At 55.2% G+C, this 19,217-nt stretch overlaps 1 protein-coding gene across 3 annotated transcripts in view; it reads right to left on the bottom strand.

Annotated features, from left to right (window-relative positions):
- CHCHD6 (coiled-coil-helix-coiled-coil-helix domain containing 6) overlaps positions 1-19,217 on the bottom strand; it is a 99,757-nt gene that overhangs the window by 12,837 nt on the left and 67,703 nt on the right. For all 3 annotated transcript variants that reach the window (XM_019958100.2, XM_070777042.1, XM_070777041.1), the window contains exon 5: positions 10,957-11,040. In XM_019958100.2, coding sequence (XP_019813659.2) covers positions 10,957-11,040 — 84 coding nt within the window. The remainder of the gene's footprint in view (positions 1-10,956; positions 11,041-19,217) is intronic.

Genomic DNA, 19,217 nt, shown 5'->3' on the forward strand with positions numbered 1-19,217 from the left:
GCAGACATCAGTGCAGACATAGGCACGCACACACACACGCACACCGCACTAGGCCCATGTGACGCGGGGTCCACGCCCGCGCCCTGCAGCAGGGCCCTTCAGGACAGGGATCAGCTTTGGCTGGAGTGGGGAGCTGCCGGGAGCACAGACGACGGACCGGGACACGCGAGCTCTGCGATGGTGGCGGGAGGCTGTCCGCCAGGCGGGCAGCTCTGTGGCAGCCAGCCAGGCCTTTGTTGGGTCAGCTGCCTCGCACACTCACAGAAGCGTATCTGCTGAATGAAGAGCTGAGTAGCATGAAAACAAGATGCACAGCACAACAGAAAATTTAAAAGAATTTTTCAAAATGAAGAGAGAAAATTTAACTCCACTTCTGTGACTGGCTGGTGACCCAACCCTGAGCAAAGGGCTGCAGGGTCAAGGTCCCAGGACCGCTCCCCACAGCAGCTGGAGGACCAGGAGCCACATGGGGCCGGAACTCGGCCACAGGGGTGCTGACCAGGCTCCCCACGCAGGGGTGCTTGGCACTGAGACGGGGTCGCTCCTGCGGCAGTGACTGCCGGCACCTGCTTCCAGAACCTGGCCCCAGGGCTGAAAGCGCCCCCGTGCGGTCAGCCGGGGCATGGGCCCACTGGAGGCCAGGGCAGGGGCCTGCAGCAGCAGAGTTCCCAGCCTGTCTGACGGGCGGACTGGCCCCAGCCCTGCTGGTCAGCGAGCTCCTGAGTCTCCTGATGCAGACCTGAGTGCCCGGGACGCCTGGGAGCACAGGTGTGCAGAACCAGGGCGCCCACGGGCAGCACAGCTGCTTTCTAAACTCCTGGGGCCCTCGGTGGGGCCCCGTCCTCCATGCTTCCCCGCCCTTGTGGCCTCAACGCTGGAGCCACAGGGCCGTCGGAGCCCGGCCTGCAGGCTGGTGGGTGGTCGGGGGGTAGGCCCAGGCATCGGTGTTTAAAGAAGTTCCCGGGGGGGTCCCCTGGGCACCCAAAGTGAGAACCACTGCTCCCAGCCAGGGGTGCCTGAGGCTAAGCCTGCTTTGCTGCTGACGACACTGTGCCATCAGCCACAGCTGCCGCTCCACAGAGAACTCCACCCTCTGAGAAACCTGGCTGAATTCCAAAACCGCGTACTACAGAGGAGCACTACGTTTCCCAGCGGCTTGATACTGTGGTTGGAGAATTTTTAAAAGAAAATCAAAGGAGGAAAGACAGCGGACTGTCTCATGGGCCCTGTCACCTCCCAGGGGACTGGGAGCAGGTCCATTCCCACAGTCAGCTGTGCAGACAGCCCTACTCCCGCTCCCCCTGAACAGGTGAGGCTTCTGCATGCTGTCACCTCCTCTGAGGCCAAATTCTGATCTCAGGACAGCTTCAAAATGCTGCCAGACAGCACACTTTGTGGGGATGACATAGCTCAGTGTGCTGTTGCTGTTGTTCAGTCGCTCAGGCGTGTCTGACTCTTTGCGACCCCATGGCCTGCAACACACCAGGCTCCCCTATCCTTCACCATCTCCCGGTTTGAGTTTGAGCTTGAGCTTGCTCAAGCCATGTCCACTGAGTCGGAGATGCCATCCAACCATCTCATCCTCTGTCGCCCCCTTCTCCTCCTGCCTTCAATCTTTACCAGCATCAGGGTCTTTTCTAATGAGTTTTTTCTTCACATCAGCTGGCCAAAGGATTGGAGCTTCAGCATCAGTCCTTCCAATGAGTATTCAAGACTGATTTCCTTTAGGATGGACTGGTTTGATCTTGCAGTACAAGGAACCCTCAGGAGTCTCCTCCAACATCACAGTTTAAAAGCATCAATTCTTTGGTGCTCAGCTTTCTTTATAGTCCAGCTCTCACATCCATACATGACTACTGGAAAAACCATAGCTTTGACTAGACAGATCTTTGTCAGCAAAATAATGTCTCTGCTTTTTAATATGCTGTCTAGGTTGCTCATAGTTTTTCTTCCAAGGAGCAAGCGTCTTTTAATTTCTTGGCTGCAGTCACCATCTGCAGTGATTTTGGAGCCCAAGGAAATTAAGTCTCTCACTGTTTCCATTGTTTCCTCATCTATTTGCCATGAAGTGATGGGACTGGATGCCATGATCTTAGTTTTCTGAATGTTCAGCCTTCTTTATGGTCCAATTCTCACATCCATATACAACTACTAGAAAAACCATAGCTTTGACTGTATGGAACTTTGTTGGCTCAATGTATATGAAGTGTAAATTGTTACCTAAGTTAAAGAGAATTCCCTCCATTACTGCAAAAATGAGTAACTCAATTCAAGCACCATAAAGGCTCTTGCTAAGTGTTTACGAATGCCTGTAGGAGACTCTGGAAAAGGGTTTCCTTCTTTCCTCTCTGACTTCATCCACAGGAGGGAATGGGGCTGTAATGAGCACCTGCTGTATGCCAGCCCGAGTGCGGTCACACAGCTCACCTTGCTGGTGCTGCAGACAGAGTCCACTGAGGCTGGGAGCCGGATGCACCAGGCAGCCTTCCCAGAGCTGCCTCTGTGGGAGACCTGGACACACACAGCAACAGGTGCAAGCGAGGGCTCAGCTCCTTTTGCACACGGACATGAGCCGAGGTGGGAGCTCCGCGGTGCGGGCGCGGAGCACACGCGTGAACGGACACGAGCCGAGACAGGAGCTCCGTGGTGCGGGCGCAGAGCACACGTGAGACCCTGGTGCGTGGAAATGTCACAGCACCCAGGAAATCCAACCAGTCCTCGTGGAAGCCTAACATGTGGGTGCTGCTGAAGGGTACTTTTTAAAAGGTCCCTATTTTCATATCCACAAATAAAGTCCAAAGACGCGGAGATGGCAAGCCAGTAGGAGCTCCTAAGTGGGACAGGCGTGGGCCCATGCTGCTGGGCTGTGCCTGAGGGCCCGGCAGCCGGCACGTGGGTCCACAAGGGGTCTAAGCAACTTGAAAGCTCGAGAGCGAATAAATACATGAGAAACAAGATAGACCCAGAAAGACCGTTTCCAGCCCAAGCAGCACGTGGCAGCCGCCCGCAGGGGCTGGGGGCCGTTTGCCCAAGGCGGGGCAGAGGAGGGCAGGGCTCGGGGCCCCGCCTGTCCACCCACTCACCCGCTCTCTCCGCCTGAAGCCACTTGAGCTGCTTTAGTCACCAGGGCACTTCACCTCCCAACACTTCAGCCACGTCCCCCGAGAGCGGAGGAACGCTGATATTCTAGATAAACACTGGATTTCTACCGCAGCCGGGACCCTTCACGCCCACAGGAAACTCCCGACCTCAGGGAGCAGAGGGGACCTGTTTCTCATGAGCCCCCGGCTCACAGAGCCCGTGGCCCTGCCTGGCAGACACCGGACGCCTCTCAGTTTAGGGGTGATGTGCCGTGTAGAACGTAGAACCTCGGCCACACACCGCCCCCTCGACAGCAAGCACGTGAGCTGAGGAGGGGTGCTGGAACACTCCCTCCCAACGTGGAAGTCGCAGCTTTTGCCTGAAGTAATTCTCGCTACAACCGCAGTGAGCGGGGGACAGTCCATCGTTCCTTCCACATTTATCAGTGGTTCTTCTGTAAAGACAGCTTTCCTGTCCTTTCCTCCTGTTTCTGGAGCTGTTTGTGTCAGTTTGGGCTTAGATTTTCTTTTCAAGATCCACCATGTTACAACCCTTGTCTGTCATCGCCCACTGTGTCGTGCACACAAGGCATCTACACCGGCTCGGGGGGCCACTCTCAGGCCAGCTCCCGTGTGCCATGTGGACACGCGTGGCCTTGCTGCGTTCTACACGCTCCTCAGCATGTCACACACACAGTGTCGTGCACACAAGGCGTCTACACCGGCTCAGGGGACCACTCTCAGGCCAGCTCCCGTGTGCCGTGTGGACGTGCGTGGCCTCGCCACGCTCTGCACACCCCTCAGCATGTCACAAGGAAAGGTGTCCGCTGCCCCGACAGGTACGCAGTGCCAACTGCAGGTCCAATCTGCATATCTAACAGCTAATGGGGAAACTCTTCTCATGTGCTCGTCTGTCATCTGTATATCCCTGTGGTGGATCTTTCTAATTGGATTGTTGGGTTTTATATATTTAACTTTGGGGAGTGCTGTCAGAGTATCTTCTATATTCTAGATCACAGCCCTGTGTTTGGTGTGTGCTTTGCAAATGTTTTCCCCCGTCTGTAGCTCCTCTTTTCATCCTCCTCACAGGGTCTTCCACAGCACCAGAGTTTTGATTCTGATGAGGTCTGCTTACAGATCTTGCTTTTGCTGGCTTTAATCTCAGGACCCAGATGTTGCTGGCACACAGCAGTCTGTAATGCAGCGGATTCTTGTGTGTGGATCTTGCATCCGGTGACCTTGCTAACGCCTTCATTCGTTTCAGGATTTTCTTTTCTTCTTTTGGGCTCCTCTGGTCATCCATGAAGATGTTCAGGTCACCTGAAAGCAGGGACCGTCTCGTTCCTTCTCTTCTGACCTACAGCCTTCGTTTTTTCTTCCTTGTCTCCCCCAGAGGCTGGTGCCTGCCTGGTGCCAGCCCCGCTGTGCCCACGCGGGGATGGACATCCAGCCTCACCTTTGTCTCTGGTGCCAGCTGAGGGTCTGGGGACTTGTCTCTGTCTCTCGTCTCACGCTCTTTAACTAGTTACGGCAGTTCTCTCCCACTCCTGATTTTCTAAGGGTTTTTATCGTGAATAGAGCTGATTTTTCTCAAATACTTCTCTGGATCAATTAATATGATCTTATGATTTTTCCCTTAGATTGTTAGATATGACATATTTCATTGATTTTCAGGCATTGACCTAGTGCACACCCAGAATAAACCCCACTTTGTATACTGTGATATACACACACATGGTGTATAATTCTTTTCATACACTGCTGAATTCGGTTAGACACAACTTTTGTGTCTAATTTCATGAGAGACATTGCTCTGTAGTTTTCCCTTGTCTTTGGTTTGGTAACACTGCTTGTCTGACAAATACGGCCTCATGAAATGAGCTGGGAAGTTTCCCGAGTGTCTGTTTTCTAGAAGAGATTGTGTAGAATTGGTCGTAATTCTTCTTTGTAGAGATCTCCAGAGAAACCATTTGACCTGGAGATTTCTTCTCCTGGAGTCTTATAGTCATGAAGTCCATTTCTTCAGAGGTTATAGGACTACTCTGTGTATCAACCTCATCTGGGCTGCATTTTAGCAGTCTGTGGTTTTCCGAGAACTGGCCCATTTCTTCTCCATCACAGGCTCTACAAGCACGAGGCGGAGTTCCTCCCTTCCGTCCCAGTGGCCGTGGTGTCCGTGGGGACACAGCCCGCGTCGCTGCTGAGGGGCTCGTGTTTTCGCTACCCCTTCATTGTCCCTGCTAGAGGCTGTCGATTTCACCAATTTTCCCCCAAGAACCAGGACTCCGTTCCATTAATTCCCTCTGGTGTTTTCCTGTCATGATTATATTTTTTGCTATCTTTTATTATTTCCTTCCTTATACTTGCTTGGGGTTTATTTTGCTGTTCTTTTCCTAATTTTTTGAGATTTTGAAACTTTTCTAATTTATGGGTTTGCTGCTATACATTTCCCATTCAACTCTGCTTAGGCTGTAGCCCATATATTTTGATATGCTGGTTTCGAGTCTTTCAAATTTGCTATGGTTAGTATTATGGCCCACGATACAGACTATCTTGGTCTCAAAGGTGCTTGAAAACATTTGAATTCTGCTGTTGTTGGATTATATGCCATTTGGACCCTTTATATCCTGGCTGATTTTCCATCTGTTGCTGAGAGGAGGGTGTTAAGGACTCAGACTCCTGTTTGAGACTGCTTGCTTCTGCCCCGTCGGCTTCTGCTCCACCGAGGTGAAGCCGCCCTTCTCTGGTGCAGGCTCACCGAGGGCCGCGATGCCCTCCTGGTGGACGAACCCTGTCGTCAGGTAACGCCCCCCTTGCGTCTAGTGATTTTCTCTGCTCTGAAGCGCTGTATCTGATACTAATGGCTGCCCCATGGTTTTCCGGCTCAATGCTTATATATCTTGCCTCAGCCTTTTCCTTTTCGTCTGGCACTGTACTTGAGTCTCTCACAGACAGTGCAGCTCTGTGCGTGCATGTATACGTGTGTGAGAGAGGTCCTGCCAACCTCCACGTTCACTGCTTTATTTAGACCACTTACCTTTGGGATGACTACTGACAGCCAGAGCTTCAGTCTACCGTTTCATTACATATTTTCTGTTTGTTCTCTCTGTTCCTCCTGTTTCTCTCTTCTTTCTTCCTGTGGGTTAAACATCTGACTTATTAATAGTGTGTCTGAGTTACTGCTTAATCTGACTTTCTCAGCGGCTGCGCTGTGTAATATCATAACACACGTGTAATGTACAACCTGCTGCTATTAATGCTCAACCACCCAGAGTGAGGTCTGAAAGCCTTACTTCACTTACATTCCTTCATCCTCACTGTCTACAGTCAGCTTGGATATGCAGACTGTATATGCATATATAGATATAGATATAGATGCATTTGTCTCACATCATAACTTGTTACCTTTTATAGCAATCAAGTATGATTTCAAAAATTGCTGTGACAAAAGATAATCTTGTATTTATCTGCATTTTTAATTTACTCTGTTCTTTCTTTCTTATTCATGTTCCCAAATTATTTCTTTTATCGTGTTCTCCGTTTCAAGAACTTACTTTGCCACTCTTTACAGGTAGGCTGGGCAGCCGCACCGTCTCCCAGCTCTCTGTGACCTGAGAATGGCATTTCCTGCTCGTTCCTGAAAGGTAGCTTGGGCGGGTGCAGCGCTCACGGTTGAGTTTTCTTTCAGGACTTGGTAACAGACCGCTCCCTTCTGGCCTCAGGGGAGACAGGGCTCCGTTACCCACCGCATCAGTGCCAGAACACCAGTCCTCCCTGCCTGCTTTCAAGGCCTGCCTCTAGTTTCCAGATCTCACGATTGTGAGGGCAGGCGTAGCTTCCCTCGGGTTTCCTCTGCAATCTGCTCAGCATCTGGAGACAGAGCCTTGACTGCACGTCTGCACCCGCCTGGGTCCTCTGAGACCCTGGGGCAGAAAGTGCTCCCCGCCGGCCGCTTGCTGGGGCTTCTCCGGCAGGGCAGGCCCCAGTGTTCCAGATGGGATGGCATCTCTGGCCTACAGGCAGCAGGGGCCCTGTTGCCCAGCGGCTCACGGATGGTCTGTGTGGGAGCAAGGACCCTCTCTCTGGTCCACAGGGCGAAGCGCTCCTCCTGGGTCAGTGCCCCTGGCTGCCCCATGGTCCTGCTGGGGCCGGATTCCCCGGTGCGCTGCTGACCCACGTGGGGTCTCACAGGAAGAAACGAGTCTCTGAGCCCCAGGGATGAAGAACACTTCTTGGGGCCACATGTTGGGGGCTACCCCCCAACCTCCAGTGTTGCTAGGGGCTCCCTCTTAACCTGGAGGAGCAGGAGCCCGCCTGGGTGGCCGTCTGCCATGAGCTTGGGCCTGAGACGTCGTCCCTGGGAGGGTGCGTGCGCACACAGGCCAGCCCGCTGCTGCTCCTCCTCTCAGTCCTCGGGGGCTCGCAACGTATCCAGGGCTCCCGGCTGCCCCTGGCGGGGAGCAGGGGAGGGGAACCTGGCCATCCCCCCCCCGGGGGCTCCCTCTCTGCAGGCTGCTATCTGCCTGACAGACAGCTGGGTTCATTTATTTCTGCTTCTATTAATTTTTAATCCCATTTCTGTTGATGTAATTTTTTGAATAAGAAAAATAGCAACATGATTCAAATGTCAAACTACTTATAAAAAATATACTCAGGGACGTCCCTTACCCTCCCTGTCTTCCGAGCCCATTCCCACTCCTTGCTTGTAGGTAAAAATCTTGTTAGTTTCTGATTTATCCTTCTTGAGCTTCTTTTTGAAAACTTAGGCATTTCGAACATCACTGTCGTTTTTCTCATTTCAACAGAGGCACGATTTTGGCCTCAGAATCTCAGCCAGCAGTTAATCATTCACAGCCCAGCAACTTAAAATCTTCGTAATCTGCATGTTTCCCTTTCAAAACCCCTCAGATGCCTCTCAGATTCCATTTAAACCCACTCTCTGCTTTCTGCTCAACTCCTCCATCTGTTGAGTCACTTGCCTGCTTTCCCTCTTTAAATTCTACTGATGCAGGTTTTTTCTGACTTTCCTCACAGTTCTCATTCTTCCTTCCATGGTTAACACATCTGAGAGTCATCTAGAAGAAACGGCATTGCCTCAACTGGAGTCTGCTGTGAGAACTTCTATGTGAAGCGGGTGTGTCTTCCAGGAGGCCTCTCCTGGGGTAGGGTGGTCACAGGACAGGGTGGGAGCACCCTGGATAGCGCTACCCACCCGTGTGCTCAAGGTCACGTGCTCAAGGTCATGTGCTCACCGTGGGGGGGGGTGTTCAGGGCACCACTGATAGGACGGAAGACCTCCAAGGTGAGATTCCAGGGTCTGGAGGAGACCTGCCGCCTCACACAGTCCATGGTCCTGACAGTCCAGCTCACTACCCCCACCAGCCCCGAGCACCGGTTGCTGCGTCCCCATGGTTGAGCTCCAGGGCCCCTCCCAAGCCCCCCGACCAAGGCCTGCAACACGGCTTCTGGGTCCAGGGCTGGTGGAAACCTGACGGAAGGGGTGTCTCTAGGGTCACAGGCAGCACCGTCCACCAGCTTCTCCAACAACCAACATGTGTCCCCGGCACCCACAGGGACGGAGCAGTGTTCAGGCGACGCCGCGAGCTGGGAACCAACAGCCAGGTGCCGCCATGTCGTGTTCACGTAACGGGCACCTGGCGTTCTCGTCGGAGGCCGACAGCACGTGCTCAATGCTTGCCAGGTGTGGCCCTCTGAACAGGAGGCGGGACGGCCTGTGCTGCTCCTGGGAGGACGGCAGGAAGCCAGGCCCACAGGGTCCACGGGGACAGTCCTCCCAGAGGCGGGACAGGCCGGAACTCCGTACATCCCAAAGCACCTCACGTATGATGTGAGATTCTCACTCGGGTGAATAAGCCAACCTCCCTCTGCTTGAGCTGAGAAGCCAGAACCCTGTGACTCTGAGACCTCCGAGACCCCTGCAGACACTCGGGTTTACTCAGAACGGCTCTGGGTAAGATGCCCCCTGGAGCCCCAGTGTCCCTGCAGACCACACAGCCCCAAGTGACCCTCGGACAGCACCGGCCCGCTGCCTGCTGTGGGAGCGGAGCCCGCCCGGCCCCACGTCCTGTCTGGAGGTAGGCCTGAGCTGCTGCTGACAGAGGTGGGGCAGCCTGCTCTCTGCAGGGACCTGCGCGGGGCCTGCCGTCCACAGACGGCCCTTCCCGCCCCCTCTCTGCTCTGGGTCCTGCAGGGCTGGTGCCGTGACGTGTAAGAACAGTGTCCTAACCTGGCACTCAGCAGGGCAAATCGACCACGTCGGGGCAGAAGCCAGGGCAAGGGCCGGGGGACGGAGCTGGGCCAGGAGAAGGGAGAGGGAAGAACACACCAGGCCCGAGCAGGTGATGTCCAGGGCTGGGCGAGGAGGCACAGGGCAGACAAGGCCGTGAGAACCGTGGACGGGGACAGGGGGCTGGCCACCAGGCCAGGAGACCATCAGGGCCAACGCCCCTCCTGTGGGTGACAGATGAGGACGCAGGAAGCAGAGGAGGAGTAGGTTCCACCACCAGGACACGCGGGGCTGGATGGGGCAAGGGGACCCAGAGGCCGGGAGAGGAACGAGCAGGGAGACCTGGGCCTTTCCCGAAGGAGCATGCTCACAGGAGACTGTCTGTGCGGGATGGGGGCCCTTCACACAGGGCTGCTGCAGCAGCCTCACACGCCTCCCACACTTGCCACCACGTGCCACACAGGCCGAGCCGTCCTGCAGAGTGACCGGTGAGGACACAGGGGTCACGAAGTCTGCTCCCCAGAACCAGGGCCGCGTTCCGCGGCTCCCCGGTTTCTCCTGCCCGACACCGCCGAGCACACAGCGGGTCAGACGGTGTCCTCAGGGCAAGAGCCTGACCTTCGTGCCGCCCACACCAGCGCCCAGCTACTGGGAGTCCAGGAGGACCAGCTGTGGTTCCAATGCCCCTAAACAGGTTTCCACCGTCAGTACCTGAGCTAAGAGGAGATGGAGGAAAAAGAGGAGCTTGACACAGCCAGTCCCTGAAGCCCTGTGCACAGAAGCTGAGGATGTCAAGGTCTGAGCCTTCAACAAACGAGGCCCAGTTTAAATAAAAACACAACAGCAATAGCCTCCGTTACAGAAACAGAGCTGTCCCCAGAAAAGGTGCCCGGCCCACACCAGCCCCTCCGCCTCCCCCAGCCCCAGCTCCTGCTGTGCGGAGGACTGGTGTCTACGCATCTCCACGGGTCTCCTGGACACTTTCAGTAACTGCCCACGACTGGGCAGGCACACCCCACTTAGAAGAAGGGCCCCTCAGCACAAGTAGGGAGTCTGGACGTGACCAAAGACATGGGGCAGGGGGACGGGATGCTGAGGACGCAGCAGAGGAGGGTGGCCCGCTGCCTGCACCCCTCGCACGCTGGCGTCCCCGACACCGAGGGTACCGGAGGGCAGCCATGGAGCAGGCAGCGCCCTCCTGCCCCACGGCCTGGCTCCACGGAACAGGCTGCAGTCAAGCCCACGAGACACCGCCAGCCTCGAAGCTGCAAACCGTGACGGAGCCTCCAGGATGCACGGGGACGGCAGGCAGGGGGCCTGGCCCTGGGCTCAGGCACAGGGAGAGCCACACGCTCACCGCCCCCTGCCCCCGCCACGCCCTCAGGCGTTCTCTGAGCCCCCAGACAGTGAGCAAGTCACAACTGGCTTTTCGAGGCTCGCTGCAGGCCTGGAAGGGGCGGGTGCTGTGTCTCCGCATCTCGTTCACTTCAGAGGCCCACCCTCAGGAGAGCAGGGCAGGCCGCTGATCGCCGGCCCCAGGAGAATCAGCAACCACAGGAGGCTACTGGACGCAAGGCCTCCTCCCAGAGCAGACCGCGGGGGCGGGTTCCCTGGACCCGAGGGACCCACCTGCCTCTCCAGGCGCCCCAGCTGCTCCTTGTAGAAGGCGTCGCGGCATCTCAGCTCTTCCTCCTGGCTCTCCAGCTCCCTGGCCTGTGGGGAGAGCAGAACCCAGTCAGCTGTTGGCGACTTAGGAGCCGAAGCCCACACCGTGCCAGGCCACCACCTGCCATCCAGGGAGGACCCTGGGGCACCAACATGGGCAAGTATGTTCCCAGCACCGGCCAGGTGCCCACAGGCTCCACAGACAGGAGGGTGACCAGACCCCATGACAACGCAGAGACAGAGGGGCTTCAGCGCGACCCAAAGCTCAAAGCCACGGGGCGGTGTGGGTGGGCAGGAATCGTGTCTGGGCAGATGGGACCCCCGGGCTCACGGGATGGAAGCACTGCACACACATGCCACCAAATCACGCCCGACGTCCTCCTCCTGCTGAGCAAAACCCCTGCGTCTGGGGCCAGGGATCTGAAGGGAGCAGCATGGGAACCCAGCGTCCTAGGTCTGGGGGGGCAGCTGCCCTCAGCCTCCTGAGGGAGCAAAGAGAATGGCCGGTGCACACGCCGAGGGCCTCCCAGGGTCACGGCAGGCTGAGGCCACGCTACCCGGCCAGCCCCTCCTCTCCCTCACCCAGGCGGGGGGCCCTCAACAGCCCCCAACCCCCGGCAGGCCTTGGCACAGGGACGCCACATTGGGCGGGGCAGGCACTTGCGTCCTGCTCCTCGCGGGGAGGCTGTGTCCCCAGTTCCCTTGGGCCCTCCCGGGTCAGGGACTCCAGCCCACCTCTGCCTGAGAACAGCGAGGGCTGGCCTGGCGCAGGGGCTGCAGAAAGAGCAGACGACGGCACCCGGACCAGCGGCCACACAGGGACCCGGGCTTGGGGGACACACGACAGAGTCCACAGCGGGCTCGCGGCGGCCCCAGGTCAGAGAGGAATGTGGACAGTGCTATGTGACAAGCAGGCCTGAGAAGCAGCCAGGCCGGGGAGGGGCGGGGTCCCCCGGGAAGGGGTGGGGGTGTGCGGAAGGTGCTGGCCTCATGAGGCTCAGATCCCAGCAGACAGAAAACAGACAGCTGCAGTGGCCAGGGGCTCGCAGGGGAGTGGCCATCTTCTCCCTGAGGACGCTTCCCAACCGTCTTTTGGGCAAAGCACTGAATAAAACACGCTCTGCCCAACATGGAAGTAAAACGTCCCCACTGTGCAGGCCTGCTCACAGGCCGTGATCCGGAAGGGGCAGGGAAGGGCGGGGACAGCGCGTGATGAGGTCGGGGGGCAGGGGAGGGCACTGAGCACGCCTCTCTGCTCCAAACACGCGGAGGGGACAACCACGGGGCCAGGCCGAGCGCACAGCCAAGACGCGAACACCCGACAGCAGACGGGCAGGCAGGCTGGGGAGGCTGAAGCCACAGCCCTGGGCAGGGCTGGGCGGAGGCCAGCTTCAGCCCCAGAGCCCAGGGCTCCTCCGGAACAAGCAGCTGTGGTGCAAATCCTGAGGATCCTACGTCAGGCCATGGTTCTCAGTCTGCTTGAACTTGCCTTCAGCCCAGACGCCCAGGCTCCAGGCCCTGGAACCCCAGGCCATGGCTGGGCAGTGCGGGACGGGCCTGTACCAGGGCAGGTGTAGGCCACCACGAACATGCTCAGCAATGAGACGAGGAAACAGAGAAACAAAGAAAGGCCACAATCAAACCTTCGGCTCAAACAAGCCTGCAAACCAAACTCCAAACGTGCAAGGAAGTGTAAGCTCAGAAAGGCTGTCAGCAAACCAGGAGGCACTGCAGATTCACGTGATGGGACACTGTGATACGGGACTTCTAAAAACTTTTTATTATGTAAAAATGTGTTCACTTCAGTTCAGTTCAGTCACTTAGTCGTGTCCAACTCTTTGCAACCCCATGAATCGCAGCACGCCAGGCCTCCCTGTCCATCACCAACTCCCAGAGTTCACTCAAATTCACGTCCATCGAGTCAGTGATGCCATCCAGCCATCTCATCCTCTGTCGTCCCCTTCTCCTCTTGCCCCCAATCCCTCCCAGCATCAGAGTCTTTTCCAGTGAGTCAACTCTTTGCAAGGGAACATTTCATGCAAACATGGGCTCAATAAAGGACAGAAATGGTATGGACCTAACAGAAGCAGAAGATATTAAGAAGAGGTGGCAAGAATACACAGAAGAACTGTACAAAAAAGATCTTCAAGACCCAGATAATCACAATGGTGTGATAACTCACCTAGAGCCAGACATCCTGGAATGTGAAGTCAAGTGGGCCTTAGAAAGCATCACTACGAACAAAGCTAGTGGAGGTGATGGAATTCCAGTTGAGCTATTCCAAATCCTGAAAGATGATGCTGTAAAAGTGCTGCACTCAATATGCCAGCAAATTTGGAAAACTCAGCAGTGGCCACAGGACTGGAAAAGGTCAGTTTTCACTCCAATCCCAAAGAAAGGCAACGCCAAAGAATGCTCAAACTACCGCACAACTGCACTCATCTCACATGCTAGTAAAATAATGCTCAAAAATGTGTTACTGTATTAAAATAATATTAAATAAACCCAGATATCACAATAATATTAAAATATATTGAATACTATAAGTGTATAATACTTTTAAAAGCCAGTCGTCACTGAGCATCGGATGGTAAACGAGGGGAGATCCTGCTCTGTCTCTGGCACCCACCCTCTGTTCCCCAGGCCCCTACAGTAGGCCACCCCACATGCACACACTTCAGTATTTCTCTAACAAATAAGGACTTCTATTTTTCTAAACAGAACCAGCAGCACTGCATACCAAGAAAAAAAACAAACAAAAAAATGGATTACTTAACATTATCAAATATTCACCCAGTGTTCAAATTTCCAGTTGATAAAAGAATTTAAACATGTAAGTTTAAGCTGCTTAAAAAGGTAAATGAACTTCTCATAAAAAAGAATAAATTATGAAACAGGCAAGTCCCCACGCACACAAATATTATAAATTAAAATTCCTTCAAAACAAGGAGTCCAATGCCCAAGACAAGCCCCAAGCTGAAGGCAGTAGAGGAAACGGGGGCTCAGCACAGAGACGAGGGCCCCAGGATGCCGTGACAGGGGCGCTGGAGAGCACAGAGCTGACCCCAGGGCCCCGTGTCTGCTCAGGATGTGGGTGCTGGGGGGCAGCAGAGGAGGAGGGGACGGGGGGATCTAAGGAAATAGGGGGGCAGGCGTGGTGGCTGGAGGAGAGGAGGGCAGGAGAGGGCAGAAGAGAAGAGCTCACACAAGGTTGCAGGAATCAGGCATTGCGGCCTCTGAGAGGGTCCTCAGGGTCCCGAGGCCCTTCGCTCAGCCTTGGCGTGACCCCCAAACCCTGACACGTAGCGGCGGCCGGACGAGAGGCAGCAGGCTCCAGGGAGGCCGAGGTCGTGGTCCCGGTCCAGAGCCCTCAACTCACCCACAGACTCGGAGCCCACCCACCTGGGGTCACCCACCTGGGGTCATGAGCTGCCTTCTGGGGACAGCCCCACAGTGCGGAGCTGAGAAGCCTCGGCCCAGCAGCCTGGTGGGCTCAGAACAGGACTGTGGCCGTGAGAGGCCAGGGCAGGGGCCGAGTTGTGACCAGTGCAGCCCCATGGCCACTGCGCAGTCACACGTGGTCACTGCTTAAAACCACTCAACGTGTGACTTGTTATCTGTCAATAATTAATATAAAACGCAAACCAAATAATCTTACCCTTAACAAAAAAAATTCCACTTTGGATAAAAGAAAAGAAAAAGGAAACCCTACTATACGCCACGTATCAGAGAGCCAGCCCCACACCGAGGCTCTCCCGGAACAAGAGGAAACCCTTCACTGGTATAAACGCGTCGTGCAGGGCCCGCTGTTGTGATTTGTTTACGCAGAAGGCTCAGCATTCAGTCAAAAATTTAAACACACAAACAACACAATAAAGATGTACCGCAAGAGGAAACACTCAGCAAAGCCAGCTGCAACAATGGTCCGGATGCTGAAGTTAACACAGAGGAACTTTAAAATAACCATGATTAACACGCCAGAGAATCCAGCAGGAAAGGGTGGGCACCACAGGGGAAGCGGTGGAGACGTCCCACGGGGAGGCGGGCGCCCGCCTCACCCTCTTGCCGAGGCCACTGGCCTCTGCTGGCCTCAAGACCCTGTCTCTGACCGCGGCCTCTGACCGTCTGGCATGACGTGCCTGAGTGTGCATGCCCTGAGGTCTCCCCAAGCACCGCCCGACCCGGCGTGTGGCCTCCAGCTTCTCAGGAAAATGTCAGCAACTTTTCAAAGCCTTCTATGTCCCTCCTTTCTCTAGCTTTTCTTCCCGAGCGTTTGGGTTACCCTACTGTTTGCACCGAACTGTCCCCCACCTGTGAGGCAGCCACTGTGTTCAACAGCAGGCTCTGAAGGTTCACAGCAAATGCCCCCGGGGGGAAGGCCGCTTCCACTGGGCAACCTGAGTAACGGCCAACAAGGCTGGCCTTGTGAGTGGGGTCCTCCAGGAAACCCCAGGCAGGAAAAAGGGTGCTGCCCTCGGGGATGGGGCTCTGAAGGACTCCAGTCCTTTCCCGGCCCCTTTTGGGCTTCCCTAGTGGCTCACATAGTAGAGAACTTGCCTGCAATGCAGGAGACCTGGGTTCAATCCCTGCGTCAGATAGATCCCCCAGAGAAGGGAATGGCTACCCACTCCAGAATTCCTGCCTGGAGAATCCCATGGACAGAGCAGTCTGGCGGGCTAGAGTCCACGCGGTCAGAAAGACTCGGACACGACGGAGGGCCTCACACACACACAGCCCTCTTCTGCCCAGGCTGCTGGGTTTCACCATGAATGTGTGTGCTGGTTTTCAAGGTCCCTGCTTAGGTGGGGATAGAAGGATGGGAATAGCACATTTTGAAATGCCACAAGCCTTGCTGTCCTTACTGCAACTCACCATTTTTTCCTGAACGAACGCTTCTGGATGGCTACAAGCCTTTGGTCAATTTTCAGTTCTGAAAAAAATAGGCTCTGAGCATCTTCATTGCTTTTACGGAAGAGAGGGTCTTCAGAGGCCCCTCCTCCACCATCACTGACACCACCCAAACTATAGAACAACCACAGGGAAATGCGAGAGATCGTGGTTCACTAGCAGACTGTGGACAGAGCAAAGAACCATGAACATGGAGATAAGTCATTAGAAATTATTCAGACTGAAACACAAACAGACAAAGCATGAAAAACAGAATGAAGCGGGGCCCCTGAGGTCTTCAGGACAGTATCACGCGGCAGAGCACATGTTTGCCGAAGTCCCAGGAGGGGAAGAGAAAGACGGTCAAAAATGAAGATAAGGGCCAAGAATTTCCCCAAATTAATTAAATGCCACATATAGATCTGAGAAGCTCAGAAGAATCCAGGCAGGGCGCTTCTGTGAAGTTCTTAAATAATTCCTGAAGTAACTCAACATTTTTTGAGCATAGATTGTCACAGTCTTTTTTAAAAAAGTAATTTTGAGGATAACTACTAAAAATGTAACCAAAAAAGGCACAAATAAAAAGTCAGTAGAGAAGATAAAACGAAATTCTAAAATATACTGACTCATCTCCACCATCTCCCTCAAAAAAGTCTACAAGAAAGTAGCAACCGAGGAACAAAGGGCAGATGAGACAAACAAGGCTAGTACCAAACGGAGGATTTTAAAGGCACTCACACCACGGATCACACTAAACACACTTACCCGTTAGCTTGCTACTGCTATTGCAAGAACTTACCAAAAATTCAGTCGCTTAAAACAATACAGATTGACTCTCGTACAGTGCTGGAGGGCAGAGGTTCGGGGGTCTCACTCGGCTGAAACTGTGGCGTCAGCAGGGCTGCTTCCTCTTGGCAGCGCCGAGAGGACTGCTCCTCACCTTCCCCGGCGCCCAGCGGTCGCCTCCGCCGAGAGGACTGCTCCTCACCTTCCCCGGCGCCCAGCGGTCGCCTCCGCCGAGAGGACTGCTCCTCACCTTCCCCGGTGCCCAGCGGTCGCCTCTGCTTCTTGCTCCTGGTCTCATGGTGCCCAGACCTCTGAGATATCAGCACGCCTCCTCCTCTGCCTCTCCTGTTCCCTCTTTCCTGATGAGGACACTGGGCTCCCCGGGGTAATACAGGGTCCTCTCCCCGTCACATACTCTTAAGTCAGTCACATCGCAGAGCCCATTCACCAGGCGAGAGGCCATCATCACAGGCCTGGGGGTCAGGGCACAGACATCTGTGCGGGTCACTATGCTGCTCACCACACACCCCCACGCAAAGGCGGAACTCCAGCTAGACGTTATTCATAAAAATGATGCAAAAAGGTTTTTAGAAATGGGAAAAGGATACAGAGGGCAGACTAAGTATAAGGAAGTTGGTGAAGCTCTATTAATATCAGATAAAGGAGAATTCAATACAAAAGACATTACCAGACATAATATAAAGAAGGCAAGTTCACAGTAATAAAAGAGACAGTTAGTCAAGAAGAGATAACAATTATAAATGTGTACACACCTAATAGTTTTTTCCAGTAGTCACGTATGGATGTGAGAGTTGGACCATAAAGAAGGCTGAGCACCGAAGGATGGAGAAGACTCTTGAGAGTCCCTTGGACTGCAAGGAGATCAAACCAGTCAATCCTAAAGGTAATCAATCCTGAATATTCATTGGAAGGACTGATGCTGAAGCTGAAAATCTAATACTTTGGAGTCAGAAGAACTGACTCCTTGGAAAAGACCCTGATGCTGGGAAAGATTGAAGGCAGCAGGAGAAAGGGATGACAGAGGATGAGATGGTTGGATGGCATCACCGACTCGATGGACATGAGTGTGAGCAGACTCCAGGAGTTGGTGATGGACAGGGAGGCCTGACGTGCTGTAGTCCATGCGGTCGCAAAGAGTCAGACACGACTGAGCCACTGAACAGCAACAATGCACCTAATAACAGAAACCCCAAACACATAAAACAGATCTGACAGACCAAAGAACATGGACAAACCCACAGTCACAGTCAGAGACCAGCGTCTCTGAAAACACTGACAGAACTGAACCAGGAGCTGCAGGGCAGACAGGCTCCACGGCGGCAGAGTGAGAGGAGAACCAGCCCAGGAATCGCAGGCTGGCTCCCCCGTGCGACCCCGCATCTGACCCACTGCCCCGCGCCCCCCGCCCCCACTGCCTCTCAGCAGCACCCAGACATGGGGCAGAAGGTACAACTTCAGTTACAACAGAAACAGGGATCAGAGGTAACTCCTCAGCGACAAGGCTGAGGCAGCAAAAAGCTATAAAAAATATAAAAAGTCAACAGACAGCAACTCAAGTGCTTCTTCAATTCATCCAATCATCTGGTGAGGAGGGAGCAAGTAAACCCATTTAACAGACAACCAAACCGAGGCACAAAGTGATTAAGTCCCCCAGAGCCACGCAGTGAGGACGCGCAGAGATGAGATGCCGCCGTCACGGACTCTCCCCTGGCCCCCAGGACCACACCAGGGAAAGAAGCCTCCCAGGCAACAGGCTGCAGGCTTGGCCTGGGGAGCAGGAAGGTGGGGGGAGGCCAGATGTGCTGACCGGAGCAAGCCCAGAGCTCTGAGCAGGAACCTGATACGATCTGACTGATTCATGCTTTAAACCCAGCTCATAGAAGCCGACCTGGAAGGCTGCTGCCCAGGAGGACGGCCTGACCCCGTCTCATCGGGCGCACAGCATCTGCAGCGGCTGTGAGAGCTGCCTCTGCACAAGGGCAGCCCGGAGCCTCACAGAGGAAACCCTGCAGGCTTCAGCTGCGCACATCTCACGAAGAAGTGTGGGAGAACAACCCCGCCCACTCGCCCAGGGGCAGCAGCAGGGCAGCACTGGAGAGACGGGGCGGGAGGGGGCCATCCGCTGCTCCTCAGGCTGCAGCGCCCAGAGCTCAGAGACCGGCTCACATAGCCTTTGCCTGGGCCGGGGCCCTCGTATGGAACCAGGCCGTGGACCGAGGACACAGGCGCCGGGCAGAGCTGGCCGCTGGGCGAGGGGCCCACCCCTCTGCCCAGCCCTGTGGAGGCTCCCCGAGCACCCACCTGCTGGACGTGAGCCAACAGGTCCTCAGAGGAAAGAGGCGGGGATGAAGCCCCGGACATACTGGATGGGCAGCAGGGCCCTGGTCACACCCCAAGCCTGTGCCTGTCCCGAGGCCCTGGAGAGACACGGGCTCTGGGCAGCGCCGTCCCCACACCGTTGGCCCCATGATGGGCGCGACCACAGAGTGTGGGAACTTGGAGGAGCAACCCCGGCGCTGGCGGCCCCCTGC

The sequence above is a fragment of the Bos indicus genome, chromosome 22, assembly GCF_029378745.1.
Source record: "Bos indicus isolate NIAB-ARS_2022 breed Sahiwal x Tharparkar chromosome 22, NIAB-ARS_B.indTharparkar_mat_pri_1.0, whole genome shotgun sequence".
Classification (NCBI taxonomy): Eukaryota; Metazoa; Chordata; class Mammalia; order Artiodactyla; family Bovidae; genus Bos; species Bos indicus.